This window comes from Lissotriton vulgaris, chromosome 2_1 (assembly GCF_964263255.1).
Source record: "Lissotriton vulgaris chromosome 2_1, aLisVul1.2, whole genome shotgun sequence".
Classification (NCBI taxonomy): domain Eukaryota; kingdom Metazoa; phylum Chordata; class Amphibia; order Caudata; family Salamandridae; genus Lissotriton; species Lissotriton vulgaris.
Genome location: NC_141687.1, coordinates 354,658,599 through 354,677,574, shown reverse-complemented (window position 1 = coordinate 354,677,574; position 18,976 = coordinate 354,658,599). Strand labels below are relative to the sequence as shown.

Sequence of the window (18,976 nt, the reverse complement as noted above, 5' to 3'; positions counted from 1 at the left end):
AGCATGCACCCCCTGCGCTTCCTCACCCATATCGCTAGCTACATCTGCCCTTCCTGCTGGTTTCAATCAATCAATCAATCAGGACACTTATAAAGTGCACTACACACCTGTGAGGGTCTCAAGGCACTGGGGGAGGAGGGGACGCTGCTACTGATCGAAGAGCCAGGTCTTGAGTAGTCTTCTGAAGGCCAGTAGGTCTTGGGTCTGCCGTAGGTGGTGGGGAGGGTGTTCCAGGTCTTGGTGGCGAGGTGGGATAAGGATCTGCCTCCGGCTGTCGTTCTTCGTATGCGGGGGACAGTGGCGAGGGCGAGGTCGGCATAGCAGATCTTGCAGGTGGGGGTGTAGAAGCTGAGTCGTCTGTTGAGGTACGCTGGGCCGGTGTCGTGGAGGGCTTTGTGTGCCTGGATGAGGAGCTTGAAGGTTATCCCCTTGTCAACGGGGAGCCTGTGTAGGTCTCTCAGGTGGGGAGAGATGTGGCTGCGGCGGGGGTGTCAAGGATCAGACGTGCCGAGGCATTGTGGATGTGTTGCAGCCGTCTTAGGAGTTTGGCCGATGCTCCTGCGTAGAGGGCGTTACTGTAGTCCAGCCTGCTGGTGACGAGGGACTGGGTGACTGTTCTTCTTGTTTCAGTGGGGATCCATTTGAAGATCCTGCGTAGCATTCGGAGGGTGTTGAAGCAGGAGGAGGAGATGGCGTTGACCTGCTTAGTACTGGTGAGAGTGGAGTCGAGGATGACCCCCAGGTTGCGTGCATGGTATGTGGGGGTCGGAGCGGTTCCCAGTGGGGTCAGCCACCAGGAGTCGTCCTAGGCCAAAGGGGTGGACTCAAGGATGAGGACCTCTATCTTGTCCGAGCTCAGCTTCAGTCGGCTGATCCTCATCCAGTCGGCAACGTTCTTCATTCCTTCGTGGAGGTTGGTTTTGGCTGTGTGAGGGTCTTTGGTGAGGGAGATGATCAGCTGGGTGTCGTCTGCGTAGGAGATGATGTTGAAGTCGTGTTGACAGGCGACGTGGGCGAGGAGTGCCATGTAGATGTTTAACAGCGTCATGCTCAGGGACGAGCCCTGGGGTACGCCGCAGATGATCTCGAAGAGGAAGGAAGTGGTCCAGTCCAGGGCCTTCCCTTGGATTCCAGCGTTGTGTAGGCGTGTGCGTAGGGTGCGGTGGCAGACTGTGTCAAAGGCAGCTGACAGGTCCAGGAGGATGAGGGCGGCTGTTTCTCCGTTGTCTAGCAGGGTCCTGATGTCATCTGTGGCGGCGAGGAGGGCAGTTTTGGTGCTGTGATTGCTGCAGAAGCCAGACTGGGATGGGTCAAAGGATGTTGTTGTCTTCGAGGTAGCGGGTCAGCTGCTTGTTGACAATTTTCTCGGTGACCTTAGCCAGAAATGAGAGCAGGGAGATGGGCTGGAAGTTCTTGAGGTCCGCCTTTGGTTTCTTGAGTAAGGCATTGATCTCGGCGTGTTTCCAGCTCTCCAGGAAGGTTGCTGTCTCGAAGGAGTTGTTGATGGCCTTGCTGAGATGGGGTGCAATGGATGCGCTTGCTTTGTTGAAGATGTGGTGGGGCATGGGTCTAGTGGTGAGCCGGAGTGGATGGTCTTCATGATATCGCTGGTGTCCTTGTCGCTGACGCCTGTCCAGGAGAGTAGCTGGTTGGTGCATGTGGTGGTGGTGAGGGCGGTGGTCGTCAGGGTGGTCGTGGCATTGAAGCTGTCGTGGATGTCGGTGATCTTGGGGTGGAAGAAGGTAGACGGTGAGTTGCAAAGGTCTTGCGACGGCAGGATGTTGTTGGCGTTGGAGAGTTCCTTCACGATGTTGAAGAGCTCCTCTGCCCTTGTTCCCCCCCCTCTCTTGCTCCCCTTCTGAGCCTCCTGTATGTGTATCTGTCTCCCCTCTGCCCTTGCTTCCTTCACTCCTCTCTATCTCGTTCCACTTCTGACCCTGTGTACACATTTCTCTCCTGCTGCCCTGGTTTCCATCTCACCCTCTATTCCACTCCACTTCTGGCCCCGTGTGTGTGTGTACGTCTCCCTCCCCTAGATTCCGTCTCCCCCTCGCTCTCACTCCACGCCCGACCCCCCATACGTGTCACTCTCTCTGCTCTTATTTCACACTCCCCCTTGCTTTCTTACCCCACTTCTGAACACCTGTGTATCTCTCTCTGCCTTGTCTCTCTCTCCCCTTCTGACCTCCATGCGTGTCTCTCCCTCTGCCATGTTCCCCTCCCACTCACTATCTCGCTCCACATCCCGTGTGTCTCTCTCTGCCCTTGTTTCCACCTCCCCTGTCTCTCTCTCCCCTTCTGAACTTCATGCGTTTCTCTCTCGCGGCCCTTGTTTCCTTCTCTCTCTCGCTCACTCCCCTTCTAGTCCTTGTGTGTCTCTCTCTGCCCTTGTATCCTTCTCCCCCTCTCTCTCGCTTTCCTTCTCACCTCCAGCGGTGTCTCTCTCCCTCTGCCCTGGTTTCCATTTCACCCTCTATTCCACTCCACTTCTTTGTGTGTGTACGTCTCTCTCCTTTAGGTTCCGTTTCCCCTCCCTCGACGCCTGACCCACGTGTGTCACTCTCTTACTCTGCCTTGTTTCTGTCTCCCCTCTCTCTCTCGCTCGATGCCGAACACCCCCGTGTGTCACACTCCCCCTCTACCTTGTTTCCGTCTCCCCCGCTCTCTTCCTTCACTTCTTCACTTTGCTTGAGAAAAATACAAACTTTCAGTTCACTCCTAATATTCTGAAACAAGCATTGAAAATGCAATAGTCTTGCCTTTTATTAAGTTAAAGCCTTTCCTATGCAATACCATTAGCAAAGCAAATGGCTTTAACTTAATCAAAGGCTAGACCTATTGCATTTTCAATGCTTGTTAAAAAGCGTACCTCTTTTAAGTAACAGAATATTGGCTTGTATGCCTGAGCATAGTTGTAACCTGTTGACTGTGTATGCTGCGCCACCAAATGAGCTAATCCGTTTTTATGAACTTTTTGTTTTATTTTAACGTTTACATCAACAAAACATCTTGCTGTAGATTATAATAAATGTAAACTATGATCTGTGACCAAAAAATTTAATTAGCAAGAGTCCACATATGCTATAAAAAAAAAAATTCCCGTGCATTCTTAAAGGGGAAAAAAACGCGGTGACCTATTCGTATATCAAATCGGTAAATCAGACAGACTCCATTCCAATATGGCCGCCTCGCTCGTCGCTCCACGTTAAGCCTCTTTGAGAACACCCAGAGTACTTCACTTGGGGACCTGTGCAAGAGGAGAGCATGGCGGGGCTCCTGGTACGTGGGACTCAGCTTTGGACAGCGATCCTACAAAAACATAGCAGAGGTCAGTGAAAAGGCAAGAAGTCATGCGGGCGCAGCCCCGTCATTTGCATAATTCTTGCGACATGCATTTCGCATACTGAGAATTCCGGACTGTCCGTACTCACGTAAGATACCTTCAGATGTGACATTCTGCGATGGAAACTTTGCCTTCCGTTTTGATACACAATAAGCTTGCGACGTTCTGGAGTAGTAACCCTGCGAGGTTTATAGGTTAGGCTTCCTTCTAAACTAAAAGGATTAACTAGGGAGCCTTCCCTGAACCTACTGTTATGGGTTATCGAGCTAATTGACATTCGCATTACTGCAGTCTGATTAGATTCACAATTGCCAAATGACAACGTCAACCTTTTGCTGTTGCATAATGTTACCAGATAACTCCATATCACTGGCTACTCCGTCTTCCAGTCCTGGGTTTTTAGTTTATATAATCATGTATTCTTGTAGTCGTTCGCCTTTATTGTCTATTGCGCACCTGAAAAAAAGAGCAGTTTAGGACTAGAGCATTTCGTTAGTGGTGATATGCTATCATGTAGTAATATTACTCAAGTCACGTGCGCATTTTTGACCACTGTTGAGGCAAATGAAGCTTGTCCACATCTAGTGGAAGATGTGGTCCAGGGCAAATGAGTCCGGTTCGTACTAGTTATTTTGCAAGTATGATACTACACTTGACCCATTCCGCATTGCTTCAAATGAAGAAATGTATATGTGCTTACAAAATTATACCACTGTGTCACTGTGAACGTTTTACACATACTAATCATGAATCAATACATCATTTATCTAATTTTTATTGCCTTTTTTGCGGATTATTCTCCAAGCATATATCGTATTTTTGTGTCTTACAAAAATCAATTTCAAAGACAATTTTTCCAATATTGATGGTTTATTTACAATTCACAAACTATACATAAAACTCTCTCACAGAATGTTCCCAATGAATTTTGGGATAAAGGTATTGCTTCTTCAGTGGTGTTAATAGAAATCCTAAGTCCTCTCGGTAGCTTAGTACTAATGCCTGCCTGGCATTTAGTTTTAGGATAACCTGAAGCCTCCTGCTGTCTGCACAAAATTCGACGATGCACTGGTACCACACGCGGTATGTTTAACACCTTGAATGCTACAGCTAATTCTCCTGGATGCTGACTTTTCTGGATTCCCATTGTTCATGACGAGCTCAGCTCGTCATGAGTGTATGGAGGTGTACATCATGACGAGCTGAGCTCGTCATGAGCGTCCAAGGGGTTAAGTCTTTCGATTTGAATACTAAGTATATCTTCCTTATTTTCATCCATTAAACAGAACGCGGAATACAACACTGACGTGTCAAACCCTTTTGTGAGTGTGCTCAGGCTGATGCCTTGTGATGTGCAAGTGTGGTACATGACCGCTCCTATCTCTCATCAAGTCGGAGTTGGGCCTTCCTGCGAACTCCTATTCGGCCTTTGTCTCGCTGTCAAAGCCCAAATTGCTTGCTGCACCTCTGCACCTAATCATACCCACTCTACAAGCTGCAGGCACCAAATGGTTAGGATGAGAAACTGTCAACTTTCTAAAAAGTGGCATTTTCAGAATTGTGACTTAAAATCCAACTTTACATTCATTTAAAGAGGGTTTTAAGTTACAATTCTTTAGACACTAAACTCAACATTCTTATCTGCTCTCAATTGAACATTGGCACCTATTAAACGTAACAAGGGAACCCAATGTTATCCTACAGGAGCGGTGGTCCTTACAGTAGTGAAAAACAAAATGTGAAGAGTTTTTCATTACCAGGACATGTAAAACTTAAAAGTACATGTACAGCTTTTTAAATACACTGCACCCTACCCTAGGTCCTGTTTAGGGTCTACCCTAGGAGTGACTTAGATGTATTAAAAAGTATGATTTAGTCCTGGAAAAAGTTTTTTATTTTATCAGGTCGCATTGGCAGTTCAAAACTGCACACACAGGCTGCAGTGGCTGGCCTGAGACATGTTTAAAAGGCTGCTTAAGTGGGTGACACAATCAGTACTGCAGGCCCACTCATAGTATTTAATATACAGGCCCTTTCGATCATGTAGTACCATTTTACTAGGGACTTGCAATTAAATAAATGTGACAATTGGGTGTAAGCCAATTTCACCATATGAAAGGCCGAGAGCACCAGCACTTTAGCTCTGGTTAGCAGCAGTAAAGTGTACAGAGTCCTAAAAGCCAACAGAAATGGGTTCAGAAAATAGGAGGGTGAAGGCAGAAAGTTTGGGGATGACCCTGCAGAAAGGGCCAAGTCCAAAACATGGCAATTGCCTGAAATAGCATTCCAACCCATCTTTTGCCCACTATCATATTTGACCAGCCACATGCAAATCAGCCTTGGTCCTGCTCCAGTTGAAACTGTCCAGCCTGAACTGCCATGCCATATCCTCACTGAAACGGAACACAAGCAACCAAAAATGTAGTTAGGCATGTTCAGTGGGGTGCAGCTTGGTTCCAGCAGCATGGAAACCTAATGTTGGCACATTCTGTAAGGGATCCTTGTTAAAACTGTGAAATTTCTATAATAGCAAGAGACTGAAGGAAGAAACTGATTGATTCTCTTGATGGACTCGCGTTTTCTTGTTTAGTGATCTGGTCAGGGTAGTTATGGTCTTTGTAAAATTTGTTTGTGATGATCTGCACCTGGTACACAGCACGGAGAAAGTAGGTCTCTGCTGTCTACGGAATGATAAAAGGGTGTAGAATTATTTGATGTTTTTCAGTTTCTGTATATTGTAAAGTATAGCGGGTGATAAGATAGAAGGGGCAGTTAAGCAGGGAAGGTATCATGCTCCTGGATTAAGTTTAACCTCTTGAAAAGAGCACAATAAATACGGAAGGAAATACACAACTGTGCTCAATTTACTTTGTGTGTACCTAAAGAAGCAAATCCAGTTTGTTTTTTGTCACTTCAGATAGTGGAAATAGGAAGAAAAGTCTACTTGTGGTGCATAACATAACATGTGTATTTGTAAAGTGCATGTTCACCCAGAAAGGGTATCTTGGCGTTCAATAACAGATGTTTATTGTTACCCAACTCAGTGGTACTCATTTTGTGGACCTCAAAGATGAAAGGCTGAGTGGACCCGCCTGTGACTATGAGGTCGAACACAGACTCCTACAGTGGATGTATTAGTCCACTAAGCACCAGACCCAGCTACTAAACCACCAGCCCTGGCCTAGGACTCGGAGACTACCATTCCATGCCTTTATATCAGACACTAGATATCTCACATTGCTGATGCGAAGGTTCTTGTGAGGAGAGTGTTCTTAGTGTGGTGTGACCAGTTATGGCGTTGCAACTACAGTGAATGAGTTTTGGAGCTGTTAGGAGTGCTGCATCGTCGGGGGGAGAAGTCTAGCAACCTTTTAAGGTATGGACAGAGTGGTGAGTTCCTCGGGCCACCCATTCCAAGGCGACTCTGGTCAAGTGAGTGGGCCAGTCAAAAGTCCTGGTATGAAAAAGGGAGCATAGTAACAGATTCTTTGACAATTATTTGACAGTTAGGCTTTCTTACCATAAGCTAAATGTGTGTGCCTGCGCTGGCGAATCTTTTTACTCCTATTCTCCGGCAGGAAATGACAATTAGATTGAAACAATTGGGGTCATGTCTTTCTCCACATTTCACCTCACCCTTCTGTCTTTCCCTCTGTCTTCTAGTCTCGACATCTCTACCTCCCTACAACCTCTTGCTGTGTAAACTCTCTACCATTCCGATGTAAGCCTCACCTCTCTCTCTGTATAGTTCTAATTTTCACTTCTCTCTACCACTCTCTCATTGCTTTGCCTATTGAGCTACCACTCGCTGTGCCTTTCTTACCCCTTTCTACCTCATCCATTCCTTCTTAGCTGATTGTTCTGTTTCCATCTCACCTTTTATCTTTCCTCCATCTACTTCATCTCTCTCTCAAAAGCTACTCTTGCTTGTTCTCCCACCTCGCTATAGCTCCCTCTCTTCATCTCTGTACCTTCTCTCTACCTTTCCTTGAGCTCTCTGCCTCACCAGTCCTTTCCTCAAGTCTTTCTCTCTTGTTCATACCTCTCATACTAACTCATCGTTATTTCTGCCACCACTTTCTCGCTACCTAACCTCTCAATTTGCTTCCCCAATCATTTGCTGCCATGCCTCCTCCTGCTCTTACTTTCTCTTTGAATCATTAACTTCTTTGTGTCTCTTACATATTCCTCTAAACTGCCTCCATTTTATCTCCCCACCTCTTCCTCGCATATTTCTCTGCCTCTATTGGTACATCACTACATGATCTCCCCTCTGTCTGTACCTTACAACTCTCTAACTCATCCTCTTCATCTTATTTCTATTTCAACCTCACTTCTTTCCCTACTTCACCTGTCTCTCTACTTGACCTCTTGTCACTCTGCACCCCACTTCTTTCTACATGTCGCACACTCACTACTCATTTTATCTGGGCATTCTGTCTATACCTCTTTTCATTTCCCCTCTCTCTAACCTACGGCTCCCTATCTATTGTGCTTCTCTGTTACTCACTACCTCGAGTCTCTCTCTCGTTCAGCCCCCTACCCCTCGCTTCTACCTGTTTTCAAACTCCATCTTTCAACATTAATTCTCTCTCATCCCATTGTAAACCCTACCCGTCTTCCTCGCTCTTCATTTCTCTCTCCATATCTGTAGCTCTAAAACCTTGCCTCCTTTTTCTCTACTTACTTCTGTCTTTACTTCCTTTTTAGGTCTTGCCTAGGAACCGCTTGCGCTGTGTCTTCGAGATATGCTGTATTCACGTATGGACTTGTAGCTCTGCCCATCTTTCAATTGGCTCCTGTTACTGTCCTTTCTATTTGGTTGCTTTTGATTTGTGAATAGGCTTAGTAGCCCCTCCTTAGTACCGCCTTTTCTACTTTTGTAACCTCCCATGAGGACTGGCCCTATTTATTGTGATGTTACTCTGCAGGTTTCATTAACAGTCTGTGGGCACTGTTTTCTTAAAGGAATTTCTCTTACCAGCTGTTGTAGGGAGGACACGAGCAGCGCTGGTGCTCAGCTGTCCTTCAGCAGCACTGGCATTCAGCTGATGGCTGCCTTCCCTGGCTTGTGTATTTGCAATATTATTTCTACAGACCCTTCCCTACGCATCATGGGCGTGCACCTTTATTATTTTATTAAAGGCGTGGCAATCATTATGGGCTCGCCGGTGTCCCGAGTTGCCTTTAGCCCCTCCCTTCCTTCCTCATGCTATGCTGTTCATTTGCGTTTATGCGGGCATCACTGTTTTGGTGGTACTTCCCTGCGCTATTTATTTATTTAGAGCACTGCAATAATTTTGGGTTCAACAGTGTCAGTGTTTGTGTTGCTTTAGCTTCTCTCATGCGGTGCAGTTCATTTGTATTTATTAACGGTGTCGCAGAAATTATTTCGGTCTCAACAGTGACTGTGTTGATTTTTTCCTCCCTTCCAGCCTGGTATTTCGTATCCATGTATGTTTTCAGTGGCCATAGTAGAATGGAAGAAAACTATGTTTTTTTCAGAATGAGTGTAAAATTTAATTTAGAAATAGGTATTGTGATCCACTTCTCTTTACATTTGTGTTCACTATAAGTGTTATAGGTACATTTCCTTATCATAAATTACAACACTTCACTTTTCCAATATGGCCGTTCCTTTATCCATCCTGTCGACCTCCTATTCCTAAATATAGGAGCCCGGTGGGTCCTGACGAGAGAAGATGCATCCTGTGTCCTAGGAAGTGAGACTTTTTAGATGAAAAGTTGTCTTATGTTAGTTAACCAATGACCAATGAAAAATGTATTGTTCAGTTACTAAAAACTTACAATTAAAACAACATTATACAATTCTTCTTACATTTCATACATTATTAAGACCACATAATTAAAAGAAACTTCATCAATGTATAAAACCAAACATAAATAAAACCATCCTCATTGTCCACAGTTAAGCAATTTCTTCTCCACTATTTCTATAAACTTCAAAAGTCTACCCGTAAATTGCAAGCTTTCTCCTTGTAAACTGGCTATGACTGCTTGTCGGCATGTTCGTATAATTTGACCATTAAAGTCCGACCTCAGCAGCCTCCTACGTTCCTCTATTAGTGCAGGGCAGCTACAGATGATATGACAAATGTCTTCCCTCTTGTAATAACAGAGGCGACACAACCTCTCACTACTCATCAATTTCCATGTAGGGGCTTCGCAGAAATTGGCTATTTCCAAATCGGTGATTCATCAGCTTCAGCTTTGCCCTTTGGCTATTTGAGTCTCCTAAATATCTTTGGGGTTTTAGCATACCGTACGAAGCAATAACTGTCCATGCATGGGATCTCTTTGCCAGTACTGCTTTATCCCATAAAGACGACAATTTTTTGCTGCACCCATTATAACTTTATTAAAAGCCACCTGTGAAAGAGGTAATGTCCATAGTTGTTCCGCATTGAACGTATCTATCGCCAGTTTGAAATATTCATGTTACTGCTTATGTTTATTATCGCATATTGTTTCCCAAACCACGGTCATAAGTGTGGAATTATTATCCCTTCTAATTTTGTGGCAGAATTTTAAATAAGCTTCTAAGCTATTTAGGTTCTGTCGTTTAATTCCGAACTCAAGTCGGATTTGTGCCGGTGAAAAATGTCGCAGAAGATTAAAGAGGCGTCGGTAGGTCCCTGTCACTAGTTTTTCTATGGTGTTGTCAGCACAACCTCTTAAGGTCTATACACCATATGCAAGAGTTGGCACATGTTTAACTGACATTTGTAATAGTTGGTTAAGGGGAAGCCCTTTTAAGTTATTCTGAAGTATGGAAAATGCAGCAATTAATGAGTTGTTTCTTCTCTGTAGTGCAGCACACTGGTTTTTACCCGTGCCCCTAGCATCTATTATAACACCCAGATATCTATATTCAGTGACCGATTCTGTCTTATGTTAGTTTGCTTTCGAAAGAAAAATGCGTCCTTTTTTATTAAGTGAGAACATTATGGGATATGTGCACTGCACATGCCTTTGGGGGAAAAACGGGGCACGGGTGAAACGTAACGGCCAGAGCTTGCAATGTATTAGGGACATACTTTTTTTTAGACCAGTGTCTCGACCAAAAGAGATACAAAGGGCATTTTAAAAGTTGTGTTGTGTGCACACTTCCCAGTGGTGCACCCCTTCTCCCCCATCAAGCTGCTAACGTGAGATTCAGGACAATCCTTTGTGAGGTCCCACTCCTCCTACAGCAACCTTTTACTACCAATCTGTGCTTTCGGAGCAGAAACGCCTTGTATACTTCACGGTCACATGCTGCTGAGCTCTCACATCTTCTCTCCATTCACCCCTTCCCTCCCTACTTCTCACTCACAAACATGCATGCCTTATTTCTAAAGATTCTGCCCTCACCACACACATGCAAGTCAATGGGTGCAGATGCTAACTAACTTTTTGGCTAACCCACCCACCCCTAAATTACTGTTTCTATGCACTATGTCTGTTGTGAAAACCTAGAAACGGACTGCATGACCTAGTGTGTAGTAATTGTATAGCTGTTCAATCTCTGGTGGCACAGCCCAAGGATAATGTGCTGCATGGCTAAACACTTACAATGTCCCAAAGGCGAGATGTATTGGCTATGCCTTTCCCCTACCGTTTAAAGTCAAAATTGTTACTTCCGACACAAGTGATCTGCTTTTAGAATTTAGCTTCTGTACAGGGTTTAAGCCTCACTATATACATTTTCTCCCAACTCTTACGGGCACAGCATCATTTATGCAAAAACATTAATAGTAAAGCATTACATTTTATTTCCAAAATTTGCACGCAGTGTCCGTCCTGTCTGTGCAGCCATGTTTCCTCTGACTAAAACTCCTCTCTCATCTTTTTGTAGGTACGGGGTGTAATTATATGAACGTGTTCGCTGTGGTGTTTAGGTGCAAACTGTTGCTATTATTTTCTCTCTTCTGACATGAGAGAAGTGTTTTCAGGGTTTTGCTTCTGTAGAAGGTATAAGCTTTCACTCCTATCACCCCCTACTTTCCCACTGTTTTTTCTCCATTCTCTTTCCTTCCTATCTTTTGAAAAAGGTCAAATAATCACTTCACTGCAAACAATTTTTTTAACTAAAAAACATTCTCATTTGCAACACCAATAGCTCTGCAAGACCTATTGCATTGCAAATGCCTGTTTCATTTTTTGACTGCCTCACCTTTCTCTCTTTGCCTTCTCTTCCTACCTAATCTATCTCCTTACCTCTCATCTCCTTCTACTTCTGTAATTATTCTCTTTACCTCTTCCTATCTCTTGCCCCATCCCGTTTCTCTTACTCAGCAGTCTGAGGTAACCATCTAGCTGGAGAAATGTAGGCATAGAAAGCCGAGGAGGGCCTGAAGGCAGGGAAAAGAGAAATAGGGAGAAAATTGTCAGACTTCACTTGATCGAATGGTGAAACTCCTTTGAACAATGCCTTCATTTTTACTGTTGCAACAAGAGTGCCAGTAGTGCAGAAGCATTTATTAGCGATTATGACTATTCACCAACTAAAGCTACAAATTCAAGCATTGTGTTGCAAATGTCTTATTTAATATTATGTACTAATCTAATAAACCCCAAATTTCCCCCATTATGCATTTCATACAAAGGGAGGAGTAGGCTTGTTAGACAATAAAGTCTACAGAACACAACGTGTATTTGCAAAACGCACGTTCACCCAAGGATATCTTGGCGTTGAATAACAGATGTTAATTGTTACCCTACTCGGTGGTACTCATTTTGTCGACTTCGGAAGGATGAAAGTTTGAGTGGACATGCTGATATTCGAACCTTTTACTATGAGGTCACACAAAGGCCCCTACAGTGGACGCATCAATCTACTAAGCCGTCAAACCCGGAACATGAAATGTTGCTAGTTAAAAATAAATATAGAAACACGGCGCAAACAGGCATCATTCTTGTTCCAGCTCTCTTTGGTACTATTTGGTTTGTGTACACAAAGCAGTTTGAACTTTCCTTCCCACAGACTCCAGTCAGCCCTGTATGCCTTCCATGCCCTAACACCTTCTCCCATTTCATGGGGCAGCCTCTCGCTGTATATATACACCATGTTCTGCCCTCTGGCACCAATTACTTCCCAGTAAGTGTCTACGGCCATAGCAGTGGCCCCCCATGCTCTTGTTATGTTTTGCTTAGCCACTCTGGCCACCAGTCTCAGCCATATTTCCTTATAGCTGGGCCAATCCAGCTTCCTTTTTATCCCCAGGTGTAACCATTTGACTTCGAGGGGGAGCTCCATCTCCACCGCCCTTGCCATTATTGCTGTCACCTGAGCCCAGTAGCCCCGCACGAGCTGGCAGTCCCAGAGGATATGAAAAAAGGGCCCTCGCTCAGTGGGTATTCCACCCTACCTATTTTGTACAGGAGCATCTGTGCATAATGGAACCTGTGGAGTACTTTAAACTGCACCAGTCTGAACCACATCCTAATAACTATATCCTTGAGGGCCTCCGCCCAGTCATCGTCCTCATTTGCAAAAGAAACGATTGATGGACGGAATGCTGGACAATGCAAACATTCACCCCCAGTCACAAGGATCTGGGTTTAATCCATCATTCTTTTGCTCACCACTCCACCCCAGTTTGGACCCAGCCATATGCAAATCAGTCTTGACCCTGTTCCTTGTGGGAACAGTCCAGCCCGAACTGTCAAGCCATGTCCTACCTAGATCGGAAACAAGCATCCTGGAACCGGTTTCAGAGCATCACCCTTCATCAGCCAGGCTAGCTTGAATCCAGTGGTGTAATCGGCACGGGATCCAAGTCTGGGCATACCCTTCCCACTTAGGGCGACATATGCAAAAGAAATGATTGATGGACGGAATACTGGACAATGCAAACATTCACCCTCGGTCACAAGGATCTGGGTCTAATCCATCATTCTTTTGCTCACCACACTACCCCAGTTTGGACCCAGCCATATGCAAATCAATCTTGACCCTGTTCCTTGTGGGAACAGTCCAGCCCGAACTGCCAAGCCATGTCCTCCCTGGACCGGAAACAAGCATCCTGGGACTGGTTTTAGGGCATCACCCTTCATCAGCCAGGCTAGCTTGAATCCAGTGGTGTAGTGAGCACGGGTCTCACGTCTGGGCCTACCCTTCCCATCGGCCTCAAGCATCACCAGGACCCTTCCCATGCCGTCCTCAAGAGACCCAATAGATCAGGAGAAGTATTCATTCGTTTCTTGTAGATCAGTGACACGCCGTTGTGCATCAGAGCATTGGTCAGTACTCGGTCCTCCAGTGGCTAGGAGTCTGGCAATTGCTCACTTTCCGGCAAATGACGTTGCAAAGCGTGTTCTAAATGTATATGCCAGAAGTGTTCATACTCTGCCAGTTCCAACTCCCCCTGCAGGTCTACAAATGTTATGTAAGACTGGTTCCTCCAGACTTCTCTCTAATGTTCTCTACACCAATGAGCTCCCATTTTCGGAATCCATTCAAGCCTCCTACCTCTGACAAGTATGCTCTACACCAAAGCGCTGTCAAACCAGTATGTTTCCCCTTCCAGCCTAGAAACCCGGTGGCCTCCTTCCATACATCAACTACTACCTGTGTGTGTCTTGGCCGGCGACTGCTCCAGCCGCCCCATAGAGAAGTCTCTCATAGCCCCCCCCCCCAGTCCATGAATGCTCAGTCTACCCTGTATGCCGTGTCTTGATGATCGACAGATACCCAGTCATTCACAACCAGTAACTGTGAAGCCCAATAATAATTCAGAATATCCATGACTGCCAGCCTCCCGTCCTATACCCCTCGCTGCAATTTGACCAATTCTATTACACCCCTCGCTGCAATTTGGCCAGTGCTATTCTGGGGGCTTCCCTTTCCCCCTATCTTCTTTGATATAAACTTTCCTTTTCGTCGCTCTTTCCTGTTGTACCCTTCACTCACTAATTGTCGACTGTAGTTCATAGTGAGAACTTGTTCTTAAGTATATTTTGTAAATTTTTACCTTCTTTTGTACCCTCTCCTATTTTGATTTGTGAGTATTCTGTTAATGTCCCTTTCCTTGTAGCTTGATCTAAAACGTATCATTGACATAGTACTTAACTACTCCATTGTAATTCAACGTTGAACATTTTAAGCTCTATGAAGCCCTTTGATCATGTTCGCACTATATAACGGCAAACACCTACAGCGTATGAAGTATATCACCTGCTTTGGCGGCTTCATGGTGCTCTTCCTATGTTGTACATGTCTTGAGCCCATCTTTCCTAGTGGGGCAGAACTCACAGGTAAAAGCTATGACTTGAGTCTTGCATAATTGGGCAGAAAGTATTTTAAAGAGGGAAACATAATGGCAGAGGTTGTCAGTTCCAGGTTAAAAGTATGACCTGACGTTACTGAAGAGAGGTGTTTGGGAGTTTATGTTACTACTATTGACCTGCAGAGTGTGTGTATTTGACCTGCAATACTCATGATTTTCTGCTTCTCGTCATCTCATGCAGTCTTTGTTGGGGGATATTTGAAGAAAAGGACTCAAGCGATCATTGTTCCTGCTGCTTGTTACGGAAAAAAGTCTGCACTGGGCCACCTCCTTGGAGTTGTTAAAGAGCAGGAATCCTTTGCTGCACTAGGTCAACACCCACCACCTGTGTCCTGCATTAAAGGTAATTTCATGATGCGCTTGTCTCTTCATGTCATTTGTTTTGCACACTTCTAATATAAAATAACTTTTTATGTTTTAACAGTCATTGTACATTATGGGCAAAGAGGCACCTGTGTCACCTCAAATATAGGGCATCTCTTACATTTCCAGTGGAACATGAGGGATTAAATGGTGAAGGGACATTTGTGTGCCCAGCTGTTATCCAGTGTGCTCAGTTCTCATCCAGAGCTAGTGTCATTTGTTTCCAAGAAACCAAGTGCATCAAAAGATTCTTTTGCCATGGAGGAAATGCTTTTAAATGTCACCTGGAAGTATGAGCTGGAATTGGGAAGTGGGAAAACACCCCTTCACTTGACAATTTGGGTGTATCTATTGATTCGGGGCTGTCCCTTTCTAATGAAGGATAAGGAATTGGTGCAAGTTGGCTTCTTCAATACATTAGAAAGGAATAATTGACAACCAACCCTCTAGCATTAAAAAAGGCACTCCATGCACAGAAAGCTTATTTCCAGCAACAGGTGAGGTACACAGTAATTGACTTTACTTTTTTATGTATGTGTCTTAAATCCAGGAAATCATTTTTTGACTGATAAATTGCTTCTCTTAACATTTTTAACAGTGATGTATACTTACTTTTATGATTAACTTGTATTAATCGAATAAAGTCATTTTGATGATTTCCCGGTTATCCCTGGGGCGGCGGAGGTTAATAATAAAATGTCTCACTTTTTTGGTTCTAAGAAGTATAGAAGCATTGATGGCACTTTGAGTGCTGCCTGTGCTCCATACAATAAATATTTTTGGTTTCTTCCTGCCATGTTTTGATATATTTTAATTTGAGCATTCTGGACTGGTCTTTAACCTTATTTTATTCTTTCTGCAGAGGAGCAGGACGGCCTGTTGGTGCATATCCCGGACCAGCCGGAGAATCCCAAGGTTCTGAGAGTGGCCATCATTGGAGCACCTAATGCTGGCAAATCCACCCTCTCTAATGAGCTTCTTGGCAGAAAGGTGACCTCTACCTCCTCTAGGGGTATAAATAATTAGCAAACCACAGAAGTAAGACCAACATTAACACTGTTGTTCTGCTATCCAGGTCTTTCCTGTGTCCAAAAAGGTGCATACAACACGCTGCCAGGCCCTGGGAGTTATCACTGATGCTGACACACAGATGGTGAGTTGAGAAGAGGAGTCTGTGTTTAATCTTAGTTGATGGTATTTGAACTTTGTTAGGAAAGGTAAGTTTTGCTTGAACAGAAACGCAAGTTTTTTTGTGTACCTATAATATTTCTTTACCTGGGTTGTCCTTCAGAAAAACCTGCTGGACTGTCTCTTTCATCAGCGAAAAGATGGCTAAAGTTTAAGGGAGCACAGAGTTTTTCAGACATTCAGCCAGTCTACCTAACCATATATCAATGGCTGCATAAATCAGTTCATGCAGGGCAGGGAACTTTTAACTGAACGTGTCTGATTTTGTCCGCCAAAGTCCTTTCAACTCACTGACATTGGTTGGGTAGCGCACATGCAGGGATTAAATGCTTGTTTGCAGATTGTTTGCTTGTTTGCAGATTGTGCCAATCGCAGAGACTGCTGTGCTCTGGAAAAATGAGTTTCTCATAATCACAGTTGATTTTTCACTTCATCTTTTAGATCCTCCTAGACACGCCAGGCCTCACCAGCAAGTCAAAGATGAAACGGTATGCAGATGTTAAGTAGTTCTTTGGGGTGAGGTATCAAAAGCCTACAAGATACAGCTGTGAAGGTTGTTGTATGCTATTTATTAACTTCAGAGGACATGAATGTAGAGAAGGCACATGCCTGAATTCAAGTGTGTAGCAGCGTACAAGGTGGAGAATTGGTCCACGGTGGAGAATTGGGAGAGCACAAGATGGTGGTGCTCCTGATGTGTCAAGTTTGATGGAAGAAGCCTGAATAATGTGGACAGGGCACAAGTAGGAGGATATAGGGCAGAGCATAAGCAGGCACTAAGGTGGCGAACGCAAGGCTGAATATGAATTGCAGGGGAAAGTATTAGCATATGGGCAGCACCCTAGCAGAAGGTACCATGAGTGATCATGGACCACGTAATAGGCTGTAGGGAGAACTTGAGCCTGAGGTGCAAATGGTGGCCCATTGAAATGGCCTAGCAAGGAGGGCAAAGGTTGAAACTAATCCAAAGAAAAGGTTCAAGGAGTCCTCCGGGGGAAGCAGAGGCCTGAGTACTACTCAAGGAGGACACCCAGGACCCAAGGTCTCCCCAGTGGCTAAGAGCATGCAATGGATGTGATGTGGGTTTTAGTTGCTACACTTATTGTGGTCTTTGTACTCATCTCCTCATTAGTTATATACCTATTTAGTTATTGTTATACTGCTGCTGCTCAGCATGAGTGTCTGTGTGAGAGAATGTTGGTGAAGGGTATGTTCGTGTGTGTGAATGTCAGTTGGAGATGGGCTGAGCAGCAGTGAGGCTGTTCCTGGTGGGGCTCTCTGAGTAAGTTCTTGCCTGAGTAAAGAAACATGAAGATACCATCTGGAATGGACATTACTTTTATTACAACCGTTATGTTATTTCCTTGCCTTCTGTTCTTGAGGCAGGGTGGCGTCTCTGCATTCCCTGTGTCATCCATGACAGCACAATGCTCTGCCTTCCCCAGCCTCACCTTTGGCAGTTTGATGTTAGCCGCTGCCTGGGCTGGTGGTCTGTACATGTACTCTTGAATTAATCTACTTAAAGACCTGCTGATCATTTTATGGACTTTTTAACACTGGCGACATATTATGTGGAGTACTTAAGTCTAGAATGCTCTGTTATATCTGGGTTCTCATGGTGGGTTCTATTCCACTGCAGTTGCTTGTAGCCTCTGTGAGGAAGAGCCCGCTCTTGTCCCTTCCCGCTTAATGGAATAAAGAACTTATCTACTTACCTGCTGTTTCCCGCTGCCTGATTTACTGCATTATACCTGCGTGGGGACAGGGATTCCTAGATCATCAGCTTCCCCATCAAACCCATTTGTGATCTGCAGCGCTAACTTGGCCATAGTTTGATATCTCCTTGGACTGTGGAGATTCAGGTACTCTGTATGTTGGGTTTGAACTATTTTTCTTCCTGGTTTTGGCTAGGTTTGGGGGAACTATTCTATTTTTTCGTGGCCTAGCATTTGGACTTTGAAAATCTGAAGGCCGGAAGTAACAGTAGTTTCTACTCAAACTACCAGGCAGAGTGGCCTTGTGACGTCGCTTCCCCGAGGCCTCTCCGTATGCTGTGCTGTTTCCCTGGCAACTGAGTGGTACGCGCACTGTGCTCTTCCATTGTCCTGGATGACAGATTTCTTCATGGCGGCGCGCTGAGTCGTTGAGCTGCTACTCATTGTCGTGGGTCTCCTTTTGGTACTTAAGATTCCACTGGATTCCCCGCTCGGCAAGCTTGCACAGGCGTTCCTGTCTACGTGTGCAGTGCATGCGCAGTGTACACCCGCTCCTGCCTGACGTGCGTGGTGCATGTTCAGTGTACTCTCATCCTGCAGTGAACGTGCGCGGTTGTGTGCACACTTCCACTTGTGTTGTAACCATGCGCTGTGATGTGCACACCTCTCTCTGAGCTATTAGCATGCACGGTGATGCGCACACCTTCTTGGAAATTTGGAGCATGCGCATTCTAGTTTTTTTCTGGCACTAAGTTACATCTTTATTCAGTGGAATATGCACAGTGAAGTGCACACCATTTCTATGAGGTCCTGTCTTTCTCTAGCATGTCAGTGACATGCTCACTTCTTTTGGGGTTTGATTTTAATCGTATTAAGTGCGCGGTGATGCGCACACCTTTATCACATGTTGGGACATTCCTGTATGGCACATTATTTTGATTTCTGCTACATTTCTGTATGGCACATTGTTTTAACTTCTGCAATTATTTTAGATTGCATTGTGCTTTACCTTTTTGTTTAACAATTGCTATGCCAAGTACTGTGATCATTTTTTTTGTAAGGTTATGACTAGTTGG

General features: G+C 44.9%; 1 protein-coding gene across 1 annotated transcript in view; it reads left to right on the top strand.

The window, feature by feature from the left end:
• Nucleotides 1-3,176: 3,176 nt before the first annotated feature.
• Nucleotides 3,177-18,976, top strand: part of ERAL1 (Era like 12S mitochondrial rRNA chaperone 1) — a 50,981-nt gene continuing 35,181 nt past the window's right edge. The window contains exons 1-5 of the mRNA XM_086955140.1: nt 3,177-3,328; nt 14,816-14,977; nt 15,860-15,987; nt 16,073-16,150; nt 16,627-16,673. Coding sequence (XP_086811266.1) covers nt 3,265-3,328; nt 14,816-14,977; nt 15,860-15,987; nt 16,073-16,150; nt 16,627-16,673 — 479 coding nt within the window. The 5' untranslated portion in view covers nt 3,177-3,264. The remainder of the gene's footprint in view (nt 3,329-14,815; nt 14,978-15,859; nt 15,988-16,072; nt 16,151-16,626; nt 16,674-18,976) is intronic.